This window comes from Actinia tenebrosa, unplaced genomic scaffold (assembly GCF_029948245.1).
Source record: "Actinia tenebrosa isolate PJP-AT-01 unplaced genomic scaffold, QUT_ActTen_1.0 PGA_scaffold4__44_contigs__length_22323623, whole genome shotgun sequence".
NCBI classification, from domain to species: Eukaryota; Metazoa; Cnidaria; class Anthozoa; order Actiniaria; family Actiniidae; genus Actinia; species Actinia tenebrosa.
The window spans coordinates 6,311,240-6,337,360 of record NW_028292581.1 but is presented as its reverse complement, the minus strand read 5'-3'; the positions used below and the strand labels follow the sequence as shown (position 1 = coordinate 6,337,360).

The following is a 26,121-nucleotide window of genomic DNA, read 5'->3' as shown; positions in this document are numbered from 1 at the left end:
TGGTTTTCGGATCGGAGTTGAGCCGTTTCGCAGGCTAAGTACTGTTTTTAATGTTCAGGAAGCTTGATATGTGATATCAGAGCGAGAGTTTGGGTAAACGGATTTTTTAATAATATGACAAAGGATTAGAGGTTTGAAAGCCAAGCACTAGTCTAGTTCTGGAATTATAAAGCTTATTTCTTATAATTTTGCAAAGTAAGATGTAGCTCTTTACAAAATATTTCCTTTTTCACCTAGCTTTTCTTTTATTCGGTAATGCATTAGGAGCTAGGTTTATATATATTTATTTTGATAATTCTAAAAGGTTTAAAAGCACTCTCAAGGTCATAAATATTGACTGCATTTTGCTTATTGTTGGTGATGACTGTCATACAACTCCAGTTATCTGATGCTTCATCTTACAGTGTAATTAGAGGGCGGTTGCACAGAAGGCAGATAGCACTATGTATTGGGTGAATCCGTATCTAGTGGTTTATCCATCGGATAACAAGTATCTACCCTTTGTACAACCTTGTGTAGGAGTGAATATCCTTACCTCAATCTATTCAGACATCCAACCGAGCATCATATAAACCCCTTGCAATTTTACTTTTGTTATTCCTTATCCCTAAGGGATGGCCATTACATAATTGATGGTGGGGGGGTTGCAGAAATTTTGGTTGCATGATATTTATTTTTTTGGCTCAACCCTTGCACGTTATTTTTTTGCGTACAGTTAAATATCTTTCTTCTAGCAGAAGAGGTTGCACGATATTTTTTTTGAGGTTTAAGTGCTTGCTTGATATATTTTTGGGATTTACACAACCTCTCCCACGTATCAACTATCTAATGGTCTGTCCCTAAGCTTGCTTCTCTCATGCTGTACGGCTCCCAGTGTCTTTATATCATAGTAAAGAGACATGCAAACACATTTTATATTCCTTAGATATACTGTATATCGGGGATGGTAGAGGGGGACCCAACACACTGTAACCATAATTATCATCACTGAGATTGACAACACAAAACAACCACTGTATTGTTGGTGATATTGAATTTTATTGTTCCCAAATTATGGAGCATTATTCCATTTTACAAGTGCTTTTGATCGAGCTATTTCAAATACAGTATTGGCATTTCAATGCTATTTAGATTTGTGGAAAAAAAGGCTGTCGATATTGTTACACTCTATGGCAGTTCTCACCTCAAAAAGGGTGCAAACAACCTCAGTAACAAACAGAAAGTTTTGAATTCTGACCTGACTTGTAACAATCCAATAAAATTGTTTTCTCATGCAATTAATAGCATTTTGAATATTAATATGCCTTTGAAATAGCTTGTCTAACTTTTTTTTACTGAAATATATTATCTATCATTGGATTCAAAACAGAATTCCCTGAAGCGCTGACCAGTTATTTAACTGCCAGGTACATTGTATAGCATGCTTACATAGAGGTTTTACACATTCATTTGAATGCAGTCATGTTGGATGATTCCGTCCTTCAGCTTTCCAACATGGCTGTTCTCAGGTAGTTTTTTAAAACCTCCAATCGTTTTTTTTTATTTCTTTGGTCTAAGATATTTTTAATTGACTGATTTTGCATTCTGGGTTTCTTAGTTGAGTCTGTTGTGTTGAAAGTTTTGTTGCTTAATTTCTCTTTAATCTCTAACATTTCTATGGAAGGCAACTAATGCAATCAGGGCTTAAAATAACAGCTGGTAAGTCAGCAGTCATGGTTGTGATGGTGGTCATCATTATACCTTATTTCTGGCTCAGCGTTACTGGTCAAAATGACTGGCAAGGCAAAGATTTGACCGGACAAGTTCCAATTCTGGGTAGACAATGTGTGATGTCTGGCTGTTATTTTAAGCTCTGTGCAATTATATGGCTGCCACAGAGATTGGCTGATTTTGTGCCACTGCTACAATGCTTGTGCAAAGCTAAGTCAACCAGTCATAAGTAAGAATTCTCACAAATAATCATAGTAGTTACCATAGAAACACTTGGACTGAATGTTAAAACTATATGTAAATCAAAACTTTAACCTGCCAGATTCAAGCATAGCAGGTTGTCAATTATCTTTACTGCTGTATTACGTTATTGGTAATTTGAATGCTGTTGACAGGTAGTGTTGTAATGTTACAAGTAGTTGGATTATTTTCTAGTCATGCTAATCCAAAGTGGCAAAATATTGATGTAAACTAATCATTAATATCTTGGTCATGTTATTAATTACCATGTTAGAAGTGCTGCAAGTCATGAAATATTTGGCATATTTCAAAATATAGAGCAGATTTCATGAGTGTGAAAAATATAGTGCCATACAGTATGGTAATAGTAAAGAATTGGTGTTCATGACATTGAACAACTCAGTAGTATAACAGCATAACTTGATAGTCTATTTGGTGAGGAGAATACATGTCATGATTGGGGCACAGTTATACGCAGTCAAAGAAAATCTGCTCTATTCAATCATCCATACAGGGTTAAAAATAACTGCTTAATGGTAGCTAGCTGTTGAAACTGATTGTGAATAAGTGAGACTTGCCATAATGCTTACCTACTCTGACTTACAGTAAGATAATGGTAAGATAACAGTAAGATAACCGACCACTTACCTAACTTGTTCACTATTTACCATGAGGCATAGAGTACAAACACTAAAAGTGTGCAACACTTTGCATTAATTAGTAGTAAATAGTGCTAATTAAACAATAGAAAACAAAAGGATTACCATAATTTAGCAGTATTTAGTGGTATTTATGTTACACACTTGTAGTGTTTGTACTCTAACCTACTATGCCATAACATTGCTTTATCTGACAGTTTGAAAAGAAGATCTATAAATTTATAATGACTGTGCTAATCAATTATTTGAGATAAATGTGCATTGTCTAGTATTTAGCTGCAGTGTTTCAATTTAGTTGAATTGATAAATATCATTCTGTGGATAGCATTGGAGTATGAACACTACAAGGGTGCAATGCTTAGTGCTAAATAGCACAATTTAAACAATAAAAAGACAGTATAATTATCTTAATTTAGCACTATATAGTACTATTTAGTGCACACTTATAGTATCTGTACTTTATAACTTTATAACTGATTCTTTAAGTATGTATTTAGATTGTATTTGATGCTTACATGACTAGTTAAATAATCTGCATTTTCCCCCAAAGAATTGAAATAACAAATAAAGACATGCTTCATCATTGGTTGATTATTATGATGAAAGAGCTCAAAGAATATTTGGAGGCAATGTTACAAGAGAGGATTTGCTAAAAATGATTTTTTGTGCAACATTATTGCAACATACGAGAACAAGTTTTAGTGCAATTTTGACTTTCATCGACATGTTGCAAGTTTTGGATCCAAAGTCAAAACCTCGCAACTCAAAATGACACATTTTTCTCAGCATTGTGTAATAAATTGTCATTGCAAATAATGTCTCCTGTAACATTGCTTTTAAGTTCAAACAATAATTTCATGGCATTGAAAACAAGCACATTTGTGGGTTCTGTGTAATAATGATTGTGGGCTTATTTAGGGTTTGCTCTCTTCTTTGTCTTAATGAAACATCAATTTTTGGTAAAATGTGTACAATCTGGCTGTCCTATATATTAATAAATCTTGAATATATTAAATCAGAATTGCAGGTTACATTTAATTCTTCAAAGGATAGTCCTTATGAATATAAATACTATCAGTGCTATGACTATAGCTATAACTTATAATTTGTCAACTAATAATATTGCTCTAATAAATATTTATGGTTTTCATAATCTAAATAAATTATCCTTTTAACATGCGCCAAATTTGAGTCACACCAAATTGGCTACCAAAAACTAATGAAATGTTTAAATTTGAATTCACGTTTTTGGCGCTAGCTTGGGTTGTGTTACAGTCACCAAAAAGTTCGGACATCATTCTCGGACTTCCATACAAATTCACTGACTTTAAAGAGAAAATTTAGGTAGATTTCTTTAGTTAGCCATCTTAACAGCAGTAAGAAAAGCTTCAATCAAGCTAGAAAAATGATTATTTACTTGTATTTAGAGAACTAACTAAACATTAACTAAGTAAATAGTTCATTTAGAGGCATTACATTTGTACAAAAATTCGAGAACAATGTCTGAACTTTTTGGTGACTGTAACACGATCTAAAACAATTTATACCCTGTGAAGGCTAGTGCCGGAAGGGTGAATTAAAATAACCTTTCTACTGATTTATTTCTACTTAATTTCCTATGTGAGGTACACTACAATGTACATTAGGTTCCTACCTTTCCTTTGTAGAAATAAATGGGAAATATTGAAATGAATGGGAAATAACAGTATATATCATGTTTAAGTTGGGTACTAGAACAGTTTTCCTATGACTGAAAAGCTCTATGCTGTATGCAGTGCCTTGCTGTTACCATTATGTTAATAATTCTTTGAATTTAAATTGCGGCTGTTTTTTCTCACACGGTATGATTGGTCTAGTAGTGCTGTAACCTTGGCATGACCCTGCCCATGCTGTATGTTGGGTATCTGATTAGATGGAGAGTAAATTTTTACCAATGTGAATGGTTTGGTGTATGCCTTGTCATATCACGACCGCATTTGTGCTGCAAGCTTTTCAAATTCTTTTGTGATACAAAAACTGCTCCAAATTCCAACTTACTTTCTTGCTACACTTCAAGGACAGTCAAATGTGTCATTAGAGAAAATATCCAATCATACTTCCTCTAGAGAGGATGATTCCAATTAATAAGCATATCAAGGGGGTGACAACACAACTTTTCCAAGGAAAAGCTATGTAATTTTCTTCTTTTCCCTTATTCGTCTTCAGTTGAAACTACTAATACCAGAATCCTCTTTCACATTCTTTTTCTCATACAACCAAATATATTCCAGGCCCAAACATGCATGTTTTTAACAGCTGATCTTCAGATAATACAGTTTCAACATAAACTGCTTGTCAACTGAAGTAATTTCTGCAGTCAAATTTTAACTGGTTCAGCATTTCTACACATCACTACTAAGAGTACTTAATAATTCTTTTCATATAAAAATATTTACAAAACCCTATGAGATGCATATTTAGTAATTTAGTTATTCCGTCGCTCCATAGAGAGGACTGTTACTCTTAATATCATGCAAGATAAAACCTATAAATCTTATCAGGTACCTTGTTTATCAAGTTGTTTGACTCAAGTCCATTTAGAACATAGAACATAGTTTTTAGAAATTAATTCCTGCAGTTAGCCGACTAGATCCCTATCAAAACACTATACCCTAACTATGTAATACAATACATGTTAGAGGAAATGCAGCAATTAATTAATCTCTTTGATATTAATGGTCTAGTCTGCCCAAAGAGAGAAAATTAGTAGTTAAATTATGATACATTGTATATTGAATTCCTTAAAAAAACACTTGCTTGTTACTGATTTAATCCCAGAACCTGGAATATCTTGAATTTAGAACTTTAATTTTGAAGATTTTTAACACAACAATGCTTGACATGTACCAGTAATCTGTCAGTTATTTTTTCCAATCTTAGTGTTCTGTTTGCTACTGCTGCATCTTTGCTGCATTTATATCATAATTATTGTCAGAAGTTAATGTGCTATTATAAACTTGTGTTCAAGTGTTGTTTTAAATTCTAGCAATTAGGACCAATTATACATTGAATAATATTGATATTAAATGTACTGTAATAATGTGCCTTAATAATTAAAGAATGCTATTGAATCATTTTCACAATCCTCCTGAGATCTAAAAGGTGATACTGATTTAAACAAACTAGGAATCAATTATTGAAAGTAGCAAACAATAATTGTTTCAAATATTTTAAGAAATGTGATTGTTGTGTACCCATTCCACTGCTAAGCGAAAAATTTCACCTTACTTCACCCCATTTTCTTGACTGTAGATGTCATCTTCATTTTCTCTGATATTAGAGGTGTCCCAGATTTTTAAGGTACAATCATAGGAGGCAGTGTAAAGCTTGTTCTTATGTTCCTATAAGGTTTATCATAAAATACAGTTAGTGTTATGAATCTCATGTTCTGATTACTTTGAAACACTATGCATCATATTTCTCCTACATTTCAAAACTTGCACACCTCTCAAACAGCACAAAACAAAACAATTTCTAACTCAAATCTTAGCACCAAAGTGATCCTCAGCTATCAAGCTATAACTTTTATGACACATATATACATACATATATTTGTCAACAAAATAAACTTGGAAACTTTTTTGTATTTTTGAAGCCTTCAAAATTCTTACCATCTTATTATAAATTAGTCTCCCATAATTATAGCTGCTATTAGTGTCGTCACGCAAAGATCTTAGGGGCGGAGCTTAGGGGAGTGAACATTGCCTTATGACACTAATAGTGGCTGTGTAGGAAAGTAATTATAAATTAAGTAACCTTACGATTTTCACTAACTCTGTGCTTGGGCTGCCTGTGGTCATGCAACATGCAATGAAACTTTCATGATCAGACTAGCTTTTTTGAAACAGCTGCATACATAAATCTTGTACATTTTCAAATTTCAGTACCATATTCGTCCCATATTAAAAAGACTTCTAGAAAGTGGAATCTGCACTGTTACATTAATTTTAATGAATAGTTGTAAGCCTACCAGTAATGAAGCAATTGAGTACAGGTGGCCCTTGAAAGTTCGCTTGCAAACTCCTGACTTTGCATCAAATGCTTTAGCCAAACCATCTCCATCACCAGTAAATACTGAAATAGTATATATATTTTTTAAAAAGGGCACAGTTTACTTAACATAATATAAGGACACAATAATAAATGTTTATGAGATCAAGTCAACAACACATGCCAACAGTTGTAAGCCTTTTCACATCTGATGGAATTGGGATTGCAATAATTGGAGTCAGAGTCAAAAGCATGCAGTTATATGACAAAGTAAAAAATCAAAAATTTAAACTGTCGAGTCAAAATTGTACAGCACATCATGAGTGCATGAAAAAAATTAAAAGGTTTTCTTTTCATTGGCTTGTACATGAGTTTAAGTCCTTTATGTTATGTTGATTAAATATGTTAACTTTTCACTTGAAATTGAGTGGATCAACTGCTTCCGACTTCAATAGAGGCTTTGCACCATTATGGCAGCCATGTTAGATGGCAGGAACGATACAATCGTCTTATATGAGAAAGACTTCAACTCCAAGAGCAAAGAGGCTTTATTGTTTTGCCATCTAACCACAGGCAGTCCATGCTGTATTATGGGAGCCGCCACTTGATGGTGCAAAGCCTCTATTCCAACTCTGACTCCGATTCCAAGTTCAATTCCAACTAGACTCCAACACTCAAATGGAATATAAGCAAGATGACTTAGATTTGTCATTTATACAACTAGTATATAAAATATTTATACTGTTATAACATCATAAAGGCCATCATTTTATACTTACGTAGACCATCTTGCACCAACATTGTGCTAACTACATGCTTATGGCCTTTGTAGGTTCTCGTACAGTCTCCAAATTCTACCACCCAGCACCTTGCAGTGTAGTCAGCACTACATGTGTACATTAATTTGTTTACAATCTGAAGGAAAGGAAAGGTAATTTATTTAGTTCACATTCCACATGACCTCTGCAGCGTTGAAAATAATTGCTGCTTACTGTCATTAATTCATAAACATGTTGAACTCAGAAGCTACAAGCTGCACACTGAAATTTTGTTTTTCGCTACCATCAATCAAAACTAACAGTTGTTACTGTACCATTCATATTTTGAATTTACAGCATTGAAAAAAACAAATTTTAGTGTGCAGCTCACAGCTACCAAGTTTGGTGTTTATGAAAATAGCAGTAATTGCCAGAAATGACGACTGTTCACATCAGACTTATTGACAGTTCTTGACCACTAGTCAATGTTACCAGTCAACAGGTGTTTGGTCAGAAATATGTCAATTTTGGCTGCACATTGTCTGTTAACTGGCCATTATTTTGGTCCCCAGCCTTGTTTTCTTCAGATCTAAAGGTTATCTTATCTTGTAGTTTAAATAAGGTCTTGAACATAATGGATTTTTATTTAAAGCACTAATGGCCAAGCTAAAACTAATTGGAGCAGTCAGTACGGCCAGCAACTGCCCAGCCGTTGTTTTTAGCCTTGGGATGTGCATGCTTCTCTGCACATCTTGAGTTCCTTAGCTTGACATTAAAAAAAAAGTTGTAGTTTTTGAAGGGGGGTAGTTATTTATACTCTGCAAATTTGGTAGGTGTGCATACAGAAACATGCACCATGTTCTTAAATTCTACAGCCAAACAAAACTTTATGTATGAAACATCAATACAAATAAGTTATAAAATTTCTTTGCGATGATAAATCATGATAAAAATAGTATATATCATATTTATCATTATTTATTATAACTGTTCTTGTAGAGTTTGTTTTCGTTTGTTTTCATATATTAAGAAAAAATAACATAATAATTAAATATTATTTGCTTCTGGCACACTATACATTTTCAACTAATCTACTATTACTTAGTTAAATGCATGCATAGGGCTTATAATAAATGATATTAAATAATGATATATGGCCACCACCCGGTTAGCCCAGTTGGTAAGAGTGTCGGTCTGTTGTGCGGGAGGTCGTGGTTCAAGGCTCGGCCGGACCAACACTCAGGGTCTTAAAATAACTGAAGAGAAGGTGCTGCCTTTGTAATAATATCTGCAAATGGTTAGACCTTTAAGTCTTCTCAGACAACCGTAGGCCCTGCCTCCTAACCCTTCCTAACCTACAGTAAAATATAAAATATATAAAACATAAAATGGGGGACATAAAAGAACCACTGAGGACGTAAAAAGAAACCTCAGTGCTTACATTTCATACTAACCATCTCTCATGTTTGTAAATTGCATAAAAGCAATCTGTCATTCACAACTCCATGTAAAGCCCTTTTATCCACATATAAGGGTGCTTATATATATTATATATATATATAAATCATAATCATTTCTTTTTTTTTTTTTTCATTTCATTTCATATTTTGAGCATTAAGTATTATAAAGACAACAATGCATTACATTATCTTCATAAGATATTTCATTAAGTTTTATCTTCATTAAGTCTTATCTTGACCAACAGTTGGTCTAATTTACTTCAGTGACTGTACACAACTGTGTAATCACTTTGATAGTGAAATGCTATTGAAATATTTTACAAGACATTTGATTGAATAATTGATAACAATCTTTCCTTAAAGACTTAACTATTTCATGGACTTTATTTATTTGAATCTGTCTCTTTCTACATATCTTTCTATTATGCACATCTATACATATTTCTCTTTTAAACTGTTCTAAATAAAACTTTGAAGCAATTTAATTTGCAATCTTTTTACAATTAAAATTGAAATCATGAGGGCTAGAAAATTCTAGAACGTTAAGTAATATAAGCTAGTTAGCTGTTAGTTCATTCAAATAAACCTAACACTTCTGTATTTTATATGATAGAGCAGACACTGCAACAAAAATTTTGAAGTGATATTTCTTTTTAAAAAAATGGAAATGTTAAGAATTTTATTACAATACAGTACAGTACAGTACAACCATAAATGTAGGCTTTATGTACATGTAAGACATTCCAGCTATTGCACATTATTAAACCTGCTACATGATTGCCAATTCATGACAATATTATCAGAGCTTGCATAAATTCATTCTACAAAAATGAATTGGAAAAAACCTACAACTCAACTTTGACAAAGACTTCCTTTTATGAAAACATGGTTAAAAAAATGTCTGTGTCATATTAAAATGAAGGTCTGGTCGCATGATGCATACTGAAAAGTAGCATTATAATATTGAAGTCCTTTTTTGCATGGGCCAAGGTTATTATTGATTTTCAATACTGCTAATTTAAGTATTCCTGTAGAATTAATTACATTTTTTCATTTGTTTTGAATTCTGGTGGTTTTTGAGTACATGTAAAGGATTTTAATAACAAAACTTGTGGGCAAACTAATTTTTGACTGCAAAAAAGTGTCTCATCGACAAAAAAATAATCTAAATACTCAAATTGTTTTGCTAGGAACTTATTTTAAGAATTCAAAGTATTCATTTGTTCCCATTGATCTTGGAAAGCATCTCCTGTGGTGAGTACAGGAGATAAATTGAATTAGATGATGCATAACCCCATCTCCTCTGTTGCTACAACACAAGAAACACAAATTGACATGTTTGGGAAGAAGACGATGAATTACTAAGGCAATAATGCAAACAGATCAATCAATAGCTCTAGATATAAAGTGTGTTTAAGCTCTACCTTTTTACTACCCTAAATTCAGAAGAACTTCAATACTTTAATGTAAAAATTCTGATGTTGTTTTACACTGACACATCCAGTTATACTTTTCCAAGGTGATGTAGCTTTGCAGGCAGGTGTTTTGGGGAGATTTCCTTTCAGAAATTCGATTCAAATTTAAATTATTGTAAACCCAAGTTATTTTTTTGGTTTGAACAACCAATACCAAAACGTCCTAATTTATTAAGTGCTTTAAATTCATGCCTCGGAAGATTTTTGCTTTGAATTATATTCCCTAAATTGGTTGACTGATAAACTAAAAATGAAAAAATTAAGAAATTAAGGAAAACAATTATTTTAATAGTTTTATTTTCGTTCTTATAGTTGGGCCAAGAAAATTATTACCTTCTTAAAATTCTGTTGTGTTTTATTTTCATCGATTCGTGTAACTTTTTTTTTTGCTTTCGTGAGCAAAAATGATTTTCCAATATTGAACAGAAAAAACAAGTAGATAAAACAAGTCAGATAACCAGATTTAACTATTGCCTTTTAAGACCGCATCGCACCAGGTTTTTTAAGTATACGGAAATACATTTGAGGATATTTCTGTAAGTAAAGGAAAAGAAAAAAAATCCATTTGGTGATTGTTTCAAGATAACTAATGAAAACGAATTTTTTTTGAAAAAATGGGAAGAAATTTTAGCTATACTTGGCGAATAAAACAATTCTGTATTTTCTATTGTCATTATTTATATTTATAGTTTTAGTTTTATCGCGGCAAAACGTTCAATATCCTTTCCCTATGTATTTCTAGAAGAAACCCGACGCATTTTAGTATTGTGATTCATGATATCAAAATGGTGGTGGAAAATTGAAATTCTATTCTAAAATTTCCTGGGCAAATTTGGAGAATCCACAGAGAGAAGTCATCCTGACCGCGATCACATCGAGTTATTTTGTTTTGTTTTGCATTAATAAACTGCTAAGAAAGGAGGGAAATAATTGTAGGATAATGTGGTTGACCGCCATTAGATAAATAAGTAAATATACCAAACCAAAAGCCCATGAAACGAGGCAATCCTATCCTAACGAGCGTATGATTCGCGAAAATCCATAATGAGTAAACATTCTTGCTGGATGACATGTTAAACTGGACTTTGTCCGTTAATACACAACGAGAATTCGGTATTAGAGAGCCCGACTTGAACAGATTCAGTTTTTTTCTTGCGCGATACAGTTTTCTTGTCTCAAATGAACTAGGATTTTGCACTCGGCTTGTTATATTGTCCGATATGTAATACATTTGCGTAAGCAGCACCTTCGAGCGAAACACTTCAAAAGCAACAATAAGCTCGCAGAAAAACACAGGCTCGACACTCAATAAAATACATATGCATCTCAGACTACTATATACATCACAGACATTATAATTGATTACCTGTATGCTGAGCACCGATGCTGAGTGTCCTTTAAAAACTTTTATTGGTGCACCCGTTAGCAAGTCCCACGAACGTACTGTGCAGTCCGATGAACCGGTAAACAAGAGTTTTCCTTTTCCATCGACCGCCAGGCATAAAACGGGACCTTCGTGTCCCTTAAACGTAATAAGGCAATCGTTAGAGTTCATTTCCCATGCTTTAGCAGTGTTGTCTGACGATCCCGAAACCAAAATATCATCGCTATTGTCCATGTCAATGTAGGTACCACGATTAGCCTCAGATGGTACAAGAAGTATTGGATGAACGCCGCGCTTATGGCCTCGAAACACCTTGAGTTTCTCGCCTGTATCTGCGTGCCAACATCTGATTGTTTTGTCGTAGGAGCTAGAAAAAAGTATATCTCCTGCATAGATAAGCCGGTGTACCACTGAAGCATGACCTTCGAAAACTTTGCAACAGGCCCCTGTCTCCAAGTTCCACTTGCGGATTGTCTTGTCTGACGAACCTGTGAACGCGTATTTATCCGAAGCACAAACGTACGTAATATATCCTGTATGGCCGGTCAGTGTACCAACACACTCCTCTGTTTTAGTATCCCATAGTCGACCCGTTTTGTCCTCCGATACTGTTATTATTGTGCTTCCACCTTGACTTAGACACATGGAGTTGATTCCCCCTTCGTGCTGCTCGAGCGATTTAATGAGGAAAGTCTTGTCCTTCTTTCCTTTGCCGCCTTTCTTCGAAGACTTGGAACTTCCCGAGCCCATGTTTATAACAAGTTTGTCAGTCGAGGTGAACGAAGTGAAGTTGCTTTAGTTTACGATTTGTGTACTAAATTCTCGGTTATCTTGATTACAGCAGATCTATATTTTGCTGCCATCGATGCGATGTTAATTCAAGTCGGAAGCCATAAGAAAGTATTGTACCAACTAACCGTTATCTTGCGTCGTTCAATTCACAGCTACAGTAATCTCAGTAGAACTACCAACTCGACCGGGTAATGCAGCTGGACATGAATGACTGTGGATTCGATTCAGTGGGACTTTGCTCAGAATCTGTAGATTCAACGAGAACAAAACATCAAAATGAAGGCCCTTGTCAGTATTATATTTTCGATCGTTTCCCCAGTTACTGGAATAACTAATGAGCCGAAAATAATCACCTTAATTCACCGCCTGCTAAGGGCAAAGCGACAAGGCGATTGGATACCTGGAACAATATCAAGATTTCCCCCTGTGATCCTGTCAAACTTGACTTTTACTGACGTCATTGCAAGGGAAAAATGATATAAAGAAATGAAAATATATATATAAATAAAAAAGGGAAAAAAATCAGTCCAATTCAAAAAGTTACAAGACTAAATTCTAACTATTTTTATTTTCATCTATTCTGAAAACTTTCTGTCACATTATTTGAAAATTTTAAAAACTCATGCTCTAGCCAGTCCGTACACGTATTGATAGAAAACAATTCATGTCTTTTAGCGGTAATAAAAGCTAGGCATGCTAAATGCTTGGTCGATTTGTTATCGTTTCAGCGGTCGCATGGGCTCATGAATTAGTGTATTGACAGTCACATTGTGCTGCTCTCGGAGTACTTATAAAAACTAATTCACCTGAGAGTGTTCGAGCGTATGCTATCTTGTCATAATGACGTGACTCAAGTTTCTTTCCCCATAAAATATTGAACAAATAATATAATAGGCTAACAAGCTAATATAAAGTTGATTCTCATAAACGCGCCGTTCGTTTTCGATATAGCTAGACCTATAAAGGGTTGTCAAAAGAACGAAAGCTTAAATCTAATTGTTTCGAAAACCGTCTATTCTAGAGTAAGTGTTATTTATATGCCTCATTCATGAATCTACTTTTGTTTGTTATTCAACATGTTTACTGCCCAACGGGTTAATTTCCAAGTGACGTCCAACTGCTTGATGGAAAAGTACCCGTTTTCACTTCTTTTTCTTCTATAATGTTTCTTGATATGCGGATCATTGACAAGATATACTAATTCTGATTAGACTGACTGTTACTGAGACCTGGCTACATATATATCTATATAATAAGAAAGACTAGTAAGATACTAATTAGCTTACTATTATTATCGAAGAAGAGGTATCGTGCTGTTGTGGGTAGAATTGTATTCTTGACACTTCACCTCTCTTTGAATTTGTGTGACGACAGTCTATTATTTCCCAGCAAGCAGTTGATTATTATTGATGGGATCTAAACGATTTTCTTAACTCGGTACATTTACAGACATTTACTCCCATGTTTATGTAAATCATGAATCAAATTGACGAGAACCTCATTCGGCAAGCTATTGAAGGCCCCTACAAGGAATCTTTCCTTTTGTCAGTTTGATATCAAGATTAAAATCTTACACAGGCTTCTAGTCCTTCTAGGATCTCAGTGCATGCAGCGTCTGTTTGTTTGTTTATTATGTTCACCGGCAGCGATGGCGACCTAAAAATATATACTCACCACATTAAATGACTTTATTGCGCACTATTGTCACGAAGATCGGTCGAACGGACTCACTAGATAGTATATATATCTGTCTCATCTATCTCTAAAATCTTATTTGAGGCTTATTTTCAAAAGAGAGCGCATTTGGTCACGAGGTGACAGGAAGTGAAGAAAGGTCTCCACTAGAAAAAGGACGTTATACTTTTTTGCTTACGTCAAAGCCCTTTATATTATAATTCAAGCTATGTTTTCTCAATTATTGTTTGCTATGCACCTGTCAGTAACACTGCCCCTGACAACAGCATGTTTGGTTAACCTGGAGATCTATTTTTAGTCGTAAATTCTCCATTCTCTCTCTCTCTACGTTATTTTTAATTTTTGCCTTCAACAAGTTTCATTTTGGTGGCTCACTCACAAGAATAATTTCAAACTATTTTAAGTTTTATTATGGCCTATTTCCGGTCTCGAGTGTATCCTAAAAAAAAGTTAAAATTTTTCAATAAAGAAAAAAATAGTTAAAATTTCACAATAAGGAAGAGCTGACGTGTATAATAGTAGTTAATTATTAATAAAACAAACTGGGAACATCAAAAAGGCGAACATTCTAGAATCTAAAACAAAATTCTTACAGTGCATAATGCGAATAAAAAACTCCAGTTTAAGCTCGCAGCCATATTTTATAGAAGGCACTTTAGTGTTCATGCCTGTTGATATCCAAGACTTTACTGACCGTCGGAGTTTGACAACCATGCCTCAAATTAGCCCAGTTGTCAGATGGGTTTTGCACGAATAAAGGGCAATTTGTCAGTCAGTCAGTCAATAGTACTATTCGAGATGCGGAATAAATAACCAATTGCGCCCATTCTCATTTAGAAGTGATGCAGATCATCTGTGAATATTTTGTTTTGAATAGTTTTCGTTTAAGAAATAATAATTTGGATTATTTTACATCTATATATCTTTTACAAAGGAACACCTTAAAATGCTAATTAGTTAAAGTTTTACCCACAAGATTAAAACACATTGCATAAATACCTTTTTCTATTATTCAAAAACTCGAGTATTTACTAATTTGCACTTGTAAATGAATTTCAAAAATAGACAGCTTTTTCGTTCGCTTGCATTTACGAAACTTTACTAAGAAAAATATTTACTTTGTTTTGGAATAAATTCAAATCGGTACACGGCGAACTGCACAAGAAATAATTATACAAGCTCGAGTTAAAATAAAAAACGAAAGACGGCAAAGACGAATAATATTTGCGATAGATACGTTCCGATTATCTCCGTAACTTTCTTTCAAAGATTTAGATTATAGATATTTCATTGACCCTAACCTTAAAATGCCTTCGTTGAAGGGCTGTTTCAATATTTACAAGTTCCAACGAGAATACGTACGAGTAAAACTTATCGCAGTGCACCTGTACGACGTCCCTAGCCTCGCAGACTTTTGAGAGCAGCAAAAAGCTATTTTGGGAAACGAATATGGCAATCCAATCTAGCACATGCGCACGTGGTTGGTAAGATTTGTTTGTTGTCTAAAATTTAGTCTAAAAAGTCTAAAATTTTCGAACATTTTCCTTTGATGGTTGCCTGTTTCACTTTTAAAGTCTTCTTGTTCCATGTTGGTAAAAAAAAAAGTCAATACGTGTCTCGTGTGCGGGTTTCCGTGTTAGAATCTTATTCAGTGACGTGCTGAAGAGTTAAAGATTGCGCTAGAAGCTGCATTCGATTTTCATTCTACCTAGTACGCAATATTAGAGTTGTTGGCAGCATGACAGACCGACGCTGCAATTTTTCGCTGCAAAAAAATCTGAAATTGCGCTCCTGTTCTCCTTCGATTTCTCACTTTATCTTGTCTAGTTATCATAATCAATCTTATCATATGACCCGTATCTGCCCGGGCGCGCTCTTAAAAAAACCTTCGGGAAAATGGCGTGAGTAGGGCCGTACGGCTTTGAGCGAGCAGGGCCGTACGAATCCGTACGGCGCTGCTCGAAACCTGCAACCGTATTTTCTTTCTTTTCTTTTCTTATTTTTCTTTTCTTATTTTTCTTTTCGTGGGGGTCATATGACAAAATGCTTATTTGATTGAGTTAGGTTGGGCCGTACGGGAAAATATTTGGCTCTCGGTCATTTGTACGGCATCACCTCGAGCCAAATATTTTCCCGTACGGCCCTCCCACTCATTCAATAAGTATACATAATCTGCAATCTTCACTTATTTTATTCTCCTCACTCACTTGCAAAAATAAATAAATAAATCGGACATGTTTTTCTCCATCAAGACCCGTTTACACGGGCGATTTTTGAAGCGATTCGACTGAAATGCGATTTTTGCAGTGGTATTTGAAAATATGTCTCATGCCGGCAATAGTTTGACAATCAATATCTCGGTGTGCCGGAATAAAACTTTAAAAAATTAAAATTCTTTACTATTTTTGACTATGTGTGAACGGATTTTTAGTGATGCTCGCGAAATGTTTCCCAAATGATGAAAGTAATAACAAAATTGAATTTATACTTTACCAGCTTAAACGTCTTCTTTTTAAAACATTTCCTTGACTAAAGTTGTATTTCCCAATGCATGTAGTGCTTTGTTCTCCTGAAGTTCTAGTCTTGGAATAAAAAACTCCTTGGGAGGTAGGCCTACTGAAGTGCGTTCACTACACTTAGTTTAGCGTGAGGAGGGGGGCCGGCAGGGAAAATGCGTACGTGTGATATTATTTAAATAGGAAACAGACCTTATAAACAAATAACAGATACAAAACTGAAGAGGAAAATAGTCCATTATCAAGATGATTTCTTAGTTTTAGGGTTGTCATGGTCGCCGTCACCCTCTCGCTCCCGAGTCCTTTATAAAATGATTTTTAACTTTCATTCATCGAAAATCCATATTTCAAAATTTACTTAAAAAACAGTAGGCTCGAGTAAAAGTTTTTCTTATAAGATATTTATCTCGCTTAAAAAGTGTGGCTGGTGTGCGGTCTTGGTCAGTGCTCCGGTTTTTCTCCCTAAGGACCATCAGGTTTGCAAGCCTTAGGCTATGACACTGATGTTCCTCTTGAAATAGGAATGATTCATTTGCTTCATTTGTTGACTAATGTTAGATAGTTTTGAATCTGCATGAACACCTGATAACCTGAATGACCCTGTGACTTGTAATGTCTATTATTGCCGGGTAGGTAGAAAATGAATCGAGTGTTTATACTAGGCTACTCTTTAGAATTATCAGCAGTTACTTCAGATCCATATATATATATCTGGGCATGGTAGAACTGCAGTCAAAAGTACTTATATAGATTTTAAAGCAGTTGACATACGTATATGTAGATCGGTTGGTTTTTAGAGCCATCGTGATAAGAATAAATTAAATGAAATAATGAAATAATGCACGTTAAAAGTTAAAAAAGCTACACCTGTAGAAAGGAGAGCCCGAACGTTTAAAAAAGTAAAAAAAGAGAGAGAAAAAGCTGTTGTGTATAACTGATTGTCTGAACGTTAGTTTAACTACAAATGAAATGAAACGAAAATAATAATAAAATAGGCGACCCTTTTCTTTGTCCAAAAATCAAATGAGTAGAAAACTAAGTGGAAAAGTTGGACAACAAGTGAAATAATTAGGAAGTTTAAATGGGCTATGTCGTTTGACATGTCAATTTACATTGATTTATTGTTCAATTAGCTATTTAACTTGAGGATATGTTTGCATTTTTCGTATTCAGATGAAAACAAAATTGCACTAGACGTTTTCTGCTTCTTTATTACTCCTTCCCTTTCTTGCTTTCCTTCCTTCCTTCCTTCCTTCCTTCCTTCCTATTTTCCTAACTTCTTTCTTTTGTTTCCTTTTTTTCTTTCATATCCGTCACTCCTTATCCATCGTCATTTTTCTTTCTCTTTCTCTTTTTCTTTTAGCAGTTAAAGCATCTTTATTTTGGTCTAAGAGCCCAGCATTCGAGAATATTGCCGAGATAATCACTGGCATTTCTTCAAATCCTACATGCTGTATTTCCTTTGAAATGTTTAATTTAAAATGTTTTTGTTGTCCACCTGATATCTTCAATTATTCCCTGATGGTGTTATAATATTCTTTTGCATAAAGATGTTATTCTATTCTTTTGCATAAATTTTACATGTATTATTCTGGACAGAAATTCTGTCTTTATTCAGTCTTGAAAAGATTCCAGTAATATTCATGTAACAACTCAGTGATATCAATGTTTTATTGTTTTTTAACCAGTTTTCAAAAGCCATCCTATTGTCATATAGCTAAAAAGGAGCCTCTGGCGATGCGGTAATATTTCGGTATTCACGCTTTAACCTTCTCAAAAACATCCAGTCGTTAACGACATGTTCAGGATAATTAAAATGACAATTATAGCAACTTAGACTAGCAGGTACGAAACGTTTAGATCATTCTAACCTTGACATACGAGTTCAATGATAATAAGTCGGTGCATTTTGAGCAATGGGGAGGGGGGTCTTAGAATTCTCCAGATTGGAAAGGAAGACGTAAAGCCAAGAAAAGAAAAAAGAAAGAAAGAGACAGGAAAGCGATATTTTACGAATTTTAGGAATCCGATTCAGTATATATTTCTAATGCTGCCAAAATAACCTTCATCCTCAAGTAAAAAAAACAACAACATTAATTCATGTAAAATTAGCAACTCAATTTTCTTTAGTTTGGTGTTTGTATCATCAGCTTTAGCAGCAAACGATGGGAGGCTTTGCTGAAGCCTGATTACTACCTTCCTCGTTCAATGTATTAGAAATCTCATTATGTTTTGATAGATATTTTGAGTTTCATTAGATGCAGGAAGACGTATATGGCGTGACATCACCCAGTTCCCTAACGTCCTCATACAACTCGCATTCAAAGTATACATTTTAAAAAAATATTGTAGCCCTCCTGTCACTCAGCTAGCAATTTCATGACCTTCCTATTAAGTCAAAAAGAAAACAGCTTTCGTCAAAATATGGAGTTCCGGTTCCATTTTGTTCCAATTCTCCTATTGCTACGGCTATATCGATGCTTTGCCCGGATCCAAAATTGATTGATTTTTTTTCTACTGCCTTTTAACTTTTTTCCTAACTTTGTTCTAAGGTTTCTTCGGACAAATGTGGAGAATCCGCTTTGTTTGTACTTTTTTTCGGTTTTCTTGCCAATATGTATAACTACAATGAAAAGGTCTCAGCCGGCCAATATATCATTGTAATTCTCATAAATAAAATGTGCGTGGTCATAAACATTTTCTCGAATGATTTCATGAGCCTATGCACGTCTTCCCTTGATATTGTTTTACCTTTATGCAGCACGAATAAGTTAAAGCTAAAAGTTCTTTGAATATTGTTATACTGAATTATAACTAATCATGATAGGCAGATACTTCTCCGCGTTGATCTACACCAACATTTTTCTTACAATTCCCATCTTTTCACCCTAGAAACATTTCCTACCTTTGTGTAGTACGAATAAATTGAAAGATCTCGTGTAGTATTGTAATTACGACAAATCAAGATTGAAATGTGTTCATTTCTGGAACATCTTACTTCGGTTCCGTGTTCCGTTTAGCCAACATGGTCCAATATCCTCTCCCTCACTCCCACCCCCCTCTATTTGCTCTGCCCATCCCTCGAAGGACAGACACGAATCTTTTAACCTTGATCCTCAGTTGTAAACACTATTAAGCATTCACTTACTTTAGATACATTCTCAAAACATTTTCTTTCCAGATAAGCACAATTAGAAATATATGAAATTTAAATTAGGATTGACATGTTTCTAGTGATGTACCTGTTACCATGGCTCGCGAATATCTTATGTTCAGAACATATTGGAATTTTTTTTGCTAAAACAAATTTATCCAATTGGTAAGATTTTGTAACGTGAACTTCGAAAAGGATTATCAATTACTGTTTATTCCTTTTTTGGCTGTCTTTAAAGGATAGTGCACGATAGAGGAGAAACAAATGAAAATCAATGTAATTAAGAGTTCAGCCTGCAAGGGGAAAGGCATAAAAAAAAACTAGCACTTGTTTGTCTTCATCTTCTAAAAGTTATCCAGATCTTCCAGTGAACCGACCGAAGCAAAAAATAAAGCTTTTTTTGTCATTTTAAGACAGATTTTAAAACATTCACTGATGATATTCAAGGTTGGAATTATAGGCTGATCAGCTTAAAATGGGCTTCAAATTATTTTATGACATGACGTTGCAAATTGTGGCCGCCGCGCGCTTTATATATTTTTTCCCGCGCTCCTTGACTCGCAAAACAGGAACTTCTTTGTAAATATCCTAACCTTTTTGTATTCGATTGCACTAAGCTTTAAATTGAAACTACCTTCCAACTATCCACAACTTTTTTCTTCTGCATGAATTCGTGATTAGGAATATTGCGATATACGTCTGGCCTCCTAAATAAAGACATTTCTAAAATTTTCTATCGCTACATGAGAGCGTAATGATTTTGCTGATCTTTAGACTACTTAAAGAGACAGAAGATGACGTTATCTTTCTCCTTCTCCATGTATTTTCCTACCTTTTCAGTCGCTGGAATTGTATTTGTTCCTTAGAGGTTTTTTCTCGCTTCGCTGCCTCTTGCTCCAAAGCGCAGAAAATTGTCCTAAACGCCTTTTTTCTGTTGTCTGCTATATATTCGAATCTACTTAAGGTTTTAACGACCAGCATAAAAACGATCCGTGCTAAAACGGTTTCAAAAGCGGGAAAAAGTACCTTCTAAACGTGCGCATCAAGCTCCGAGGCTAAAGAAGACACGTGAAAAATATATCTATCTGTGCTATTTCACTGTGTTAGTCTCGATTAAAAAAACACACCTCGGGTTGTTTGTTTCTAAACTAGTAGACAAAATACGTTCTGAAATAAGATCATTAATGTCGAAGTTTGAATGACAATCTACGAGTATTGCACAATACTTCTGTCCATAATATAATATAACAGGCGACAAACATGCATATCTATCGAGATAGGAGACTTGCAGTACAAATATACCCCATTGTATACCCCAACAATGGCAATGGATTAAAAAATAAGCTCCGTATCAATAGAATCAAATGACCTAATACTTATTTTCATGTTTCCTGGACACCGGGAGCCCAAACTTACATTTTTAATTCGCCATTTCAATATAATTAATACATCCACGGCACGGAATGTTGTCTGAAAGGGAAAAAACTGAGAATTCTAGTCTAAAAGGAAAATGCTATTGACTGTGAGAGAAGTAGTTTTAGTAGCATTTACAAAGGGCTGAATCAAATACTATAAACTCTAGCATGGGCTCCCTGTGTTAGAGTTAATTTAATCTTTATAAAAAGTGAAAATGTACTAAACGGATGTACGCCACTGCCACTATTTTGACGAAAAATAACAGACAATTTAATAATGCTGCCTCTCCTGAAAGTGCGCGCGTGGTGTGTACTCTCTTAAAGCACGCACTCCCAACCAATCAGAACGCGAGATTTCTAAAGCTATTTTTTATAACTATATATAGATATCAGTGTAAACTCTAAAAAACCAAAAAATCTAAGAATTAGTGAATAAATATAAAATAGATTAGTCTATAATCTTGATTGAAAATGAAGACAAAAGACAGCTAATTAGAAAATATCCCCATTGACGTAGATAAGGAATTGTCGATAACCAAACTAAACAAGAGCAACAAATATGAATGACAACCTTCACGAACTGACATCTGCATTAACAAATACAAGTGATTAAGATAACGTAACTACTACAGATAAACTGACCAACCGCATCCTTAAACTAAAAATATGTGATCAAACGATTATTACTACATAAGTTTACATATGAATACTGTAAAATATCAGTTACAAAAACATTACTCTGCTAACACAAATATCCTTCCAGATATAAATCTCCCCACCCCAACCCTCCGCGTTCTTAGTTGTCGTGTTTATTTATTTGATGAAACATAAGAACATAAGATAAAGAAATGACCGTTTTCTCTTCATTCCAAACTCTTTTTCATCCCAGTTATAATTAGCCCTCCAGGTTATGTAAACTATTATAAGCACATGAAAAAAACTCTTAAAAATCAGTATGACCCCAGGGTTTATAACCTGGATCTTACGGTAGCCGCCTTAAACTAAACTGATTAAGAAACGTCCCCATAATAAAATTTACATAATTCTTTCACACATGAAATACAGCTATTTCAAAAACGATGGTGAAGACAGTTTCGTTGCATGTTGCTTACTAAGCATTAAACTGAAATGCATTATATTCATAAGTAAATATCAAGAGAACAGATGAAAATAGGCCGGAAAAACGTTCACACAAAGTTTAGGAAAACGTCATATTGTTGTGAAGAAATTGCAGACCGCTGGCAACGCAGGCTAATTGTTGTGACTTTTCGCTGATTGTATTCACATCACCCATAGTGCATTACGGGCTCGGTATGCAACACGCAACAAAACCTTCATCGACCTTCTTTGGAATAGCTGTATAACAAGCAGGTTTGCTCTGCACGACCGAATAACAAACGATAAATAACTAATAATATGATTACTAACATTGTGCATATAAAAGCATCATATCGACAACGCAAAACACTTGCCTGAAGCTTGAGAAACATTTGCGGGAATAACTTAGACACAAAAATGATACTCACACAAACATATTGTTGTGCATTTGGAATCCTGATACTAAACTTATACACCTAATAGCAGGAACATTGCTAGCCAGTGACTATTAAGTGTTACAGGTATTTTTAAAAAGACATTTGTGGAAATACTGACTGCGACACAAATCATGACTTTTTATTCTAACCATTAGGATCCAAACACGAACCAATCCCATTTGGTTGTACATTTGAAATCAGCCTGATTCTAAATGTATACGCCTATATTGCAAGAACATTGTCTTACAGTAAGAACTAATAACAACCTAAACAGGAATTGATTAGAAATATATTCTTATGATTTTGATCCTTAAATCCCCTAGATTGATAAAAATAACTGTTCTAGTATACACCAATTTCAAAAAAACGTCGTTCGGATATCTGAAATGGGCGATCTGAGACTAAACGGAAAATTTGGCTTTAATGTATTCTGACCAAAATACGAAAAATCTTGCATCAATATTCCTATCTCGGCAAAGATTATGCTTCATATTCCAATCTAAAAGGAAAATACGTTGTTTGGCTGTGAATATATTATATTTTGTAGCGTGTTAATCAGTCTCGGACCGACAAGGTTTTTTTAAAACAGATATATACCAACAAGGTAAAATCGCGAATATCAGTCTCTACCATCAAAACAGTGAAATAATTACCACTTGTTTTACTTAAAAAATAATTCCTATTTGTAATTTTGTAATTTTTTATCTTTTTATGACAGCGGTTTTTGCAGTTAGGTGTAGTACTACGCAATATAGTAACCAAGAATAAGCGCAACTGAGCACTACTCATACACAATAAAACTATCATCAGCAACAACCTTATTTAACGTTTACGTTTTAATGATAGATGTGTTGATCATCACAGTGAATGAGCGATCTAAGCGAATGCTGTAAAGAAAGACCTGAAAAAATGATTTAAGGCTTCAACGGGAATCGAACCCATGACCTCCGCGATGCCGGTGCGATTTACGTTTTACTGGACTTTAACGTTTCTTCACTGGCTGTAATACTACAATATAATAACCAGGAATAAAGCGCAACTGAGCAACACTCATACACAATAAAACTATCATCAGCAACAACCGTTTTACTGGACCTTAACGTTTCTTCACTGGCTGTAACACTACAATATAATAACCAGGAATAAAGCGCAACTGAGCACTACCCATAATAAAAATTGAACTTAAAACAATAAAATTACCAACGACAACAAAACTTATATCCGAGTGATATAAAGAGAAATGCCATCACTGCAGTTTTTCTTATAAGGCAGATGTCGAATGACCCGGCTCCGCCTTCGTAGATGGACGTAAAACTGAAGGTCGGGATTAAAGTGATTTCCTTTGCCTAGCTGAAAACTGTATTCCAAATGAACCCTGACGTCTTCCTGTTATGTACAAGTCACGATCAATCATACATGGACTTGTGGGAGCCATATATAGAAATTAGCTTCTTCGAATTGATTTGTTCTGTGTTTATTAATGATCAAATTACTTACCTTTTTCCTTAATGAGCCAAATAAATAATTCGATAGGCGCAGTCTGTTTCAATATATTGAGGTTAGGTAAAATATAGAATAGACATGACAGTAATAGATGTTCCTGTATTTATACTTTTATATATAAATACGCGAACCAATATGAATATATCTGACGGTGGCGCGAACGGACAGCCCGATATTTACTATATATATACTTTTAATACCTTTTTGCAACTGAACTGCTTAGCAAATAAATACTAGAATAAATTCTTGACAAAAACTTGGTTTCTACTTTGAACGATATTGTATTTTCTTTATACAATGCAATCATAAAAAGAATAATCATAGATAAAAAATGAGACATTGTGTTGAGACAGTGACGCTAAGACATTACTGAAGTGATATTCAAAACTAAATATCGAGAGATCTTTAAGAGCGCTTTGTTTTTTTCCTCTGACGTCTTCTGAGTGATGATCAATTATTTCGATCTCAGGAGTTTTGTTAAAAGCCTTAAAAATAGCTTGCACTGCAAATATATGGTGCCTTAAATTTCTATAGGTCTAGGTTATAATTCGATCTCAAAATATACTTCTAATAATTGTTTATTGAGGTCCATGTAGTGTTTTAAAAGTAAGGTGATTTTGTAAGAGATACAAACCGATCACGTCGAAAATATCCCTGAAATGTTAACATAACAGTCGATAAAATCACCCTATCGTTAGGTTTTTATCCAAAAAGGAATATCAACATCGATAAGTGAAACATCTATTTTCGTATCATTTTGTACGCGATTCATTTTCAAGGTTATTTTCCTTTTTCGTATATGATGCGATTCTTTTAGAATAAATTGCGCCCTGGAGACAAAAGTCTGTGTTTTTAGCTCTTGATCCGTTAAAAAAGCACACCTTCCGTCTAGTAAGCCCAGTAAACGTGGGACAAGATGGGGATTTCCGCGAAAAGTTGATTCTTTCGAATTCTAATCGCTATTGAATCTTGCTCTACCTCCTTCAGTCAAATAGCGTGTGTGCTTGAAGTATCCGTTGCCTTGACTTACTGACCCAGGCAGATCTCTCACTGAGTTAACTTGGTAGCTATAGATCAATATACTGAAGCTAGCTAGAATCAATACATTGGTCACTGTACCTGCGATTGAACGATAGCTCCCCTTTCTTGTCGTTTCGCGTGGTTGACGATTGGTATATCGCTGAGCTTCTCCCTCACTGACTGACCTAGTACTATGGTTAATCATGAAATAGTTAAAAGCCACACCTTTGTAATCTCTAAGCCATATATTATAACCGCAATATATGTACCAATACCTGAAGTTGTTCTTTTCAAATCTAATCAGAATATGTCGCACAAGAGACGGCTGGTCTACAGTGACCGCATGAACAACAGAATATTAATGTGTACATCAGAAACGATAAAGCACTTTAAAAAAAAAACTGAACAATGTTGAATGTTTGTGCCTTGCAACCATCAATTAACCAACGAGAAACGACGTCAGTTTATTGCATAAAAGGTTAGCACTCTTTAATTATTTATTGTTGTCATTCGAATAGCTATCACCGAAATTTTCTTCAGCGACTTTGGCTGGGGTAGACTGAAAACAAAACCATAGAATGTTCTTTGTTTGGATTCGGGTTAAATAAGTCTTGCTACGTCTTTTTGCTAATTATTTGTCTGCTATGTAAGCGAATAGACTTAAATGATCTTTTCGCACCTGCTAGTGGTTTGGTATCGGTGGTTTGTGGAACATATTTTAAATTCTCATCATAAGGCCACATAGCTTGAATATACGTTATTAAAAAAACTGCTCT

General features: G+C 34.5%; 1 protein-coding gene across 7 annotated transcripts; it reads right to left on the bottom strand.

Moving 5' to 3' along the window:
- Positions 1–1,018: 1,018 nt before the first annotated feature.
- Positions 1,019–25,598, bottom strand: LOC116288078 (WD repeat-containing protein 86). 7 transcript variants are annotated; one of them, XM_031694804.2, is made up of 5 exons: positions 25,445–25,598; positions 11,698–12,753; positions 7,418–7,553; positions 6,619–6,722; positions 1,019–5,989 (listed from the first exon to the last, which is right to left on the bottom strand). In XM_031694804.2, the coding sequence occupies exons 2-5, from the start codon at positions 12,463–12,465 to the stop codon at positions 5,873–5,875; spliced, it is 1,125 nt and encodes a 374-aa protein (XP_031550664.1). In that variant the 5' UTR covers positions 12,466–12,753; positions 25,445–25,598; the 3' UTR covers positions 1,019–5,872. The 7 variants fall into 7 exon arrangements, with proteins under 7 accessions (XP_031550664.1, XP_031550667.1, XP_031550669.1 ...); XM_031694807.2 differs by lacking the exon at positions 25,445–25,598 and adding an exon at positions 20,705–20,937; XM_031694809.2 differs by lacking the exon at positions 25,445–25,598 and adding an exon at positions 19,624–19,741.
- Positions 25,599–26,121: the final 523 nt, after the last annotated feature.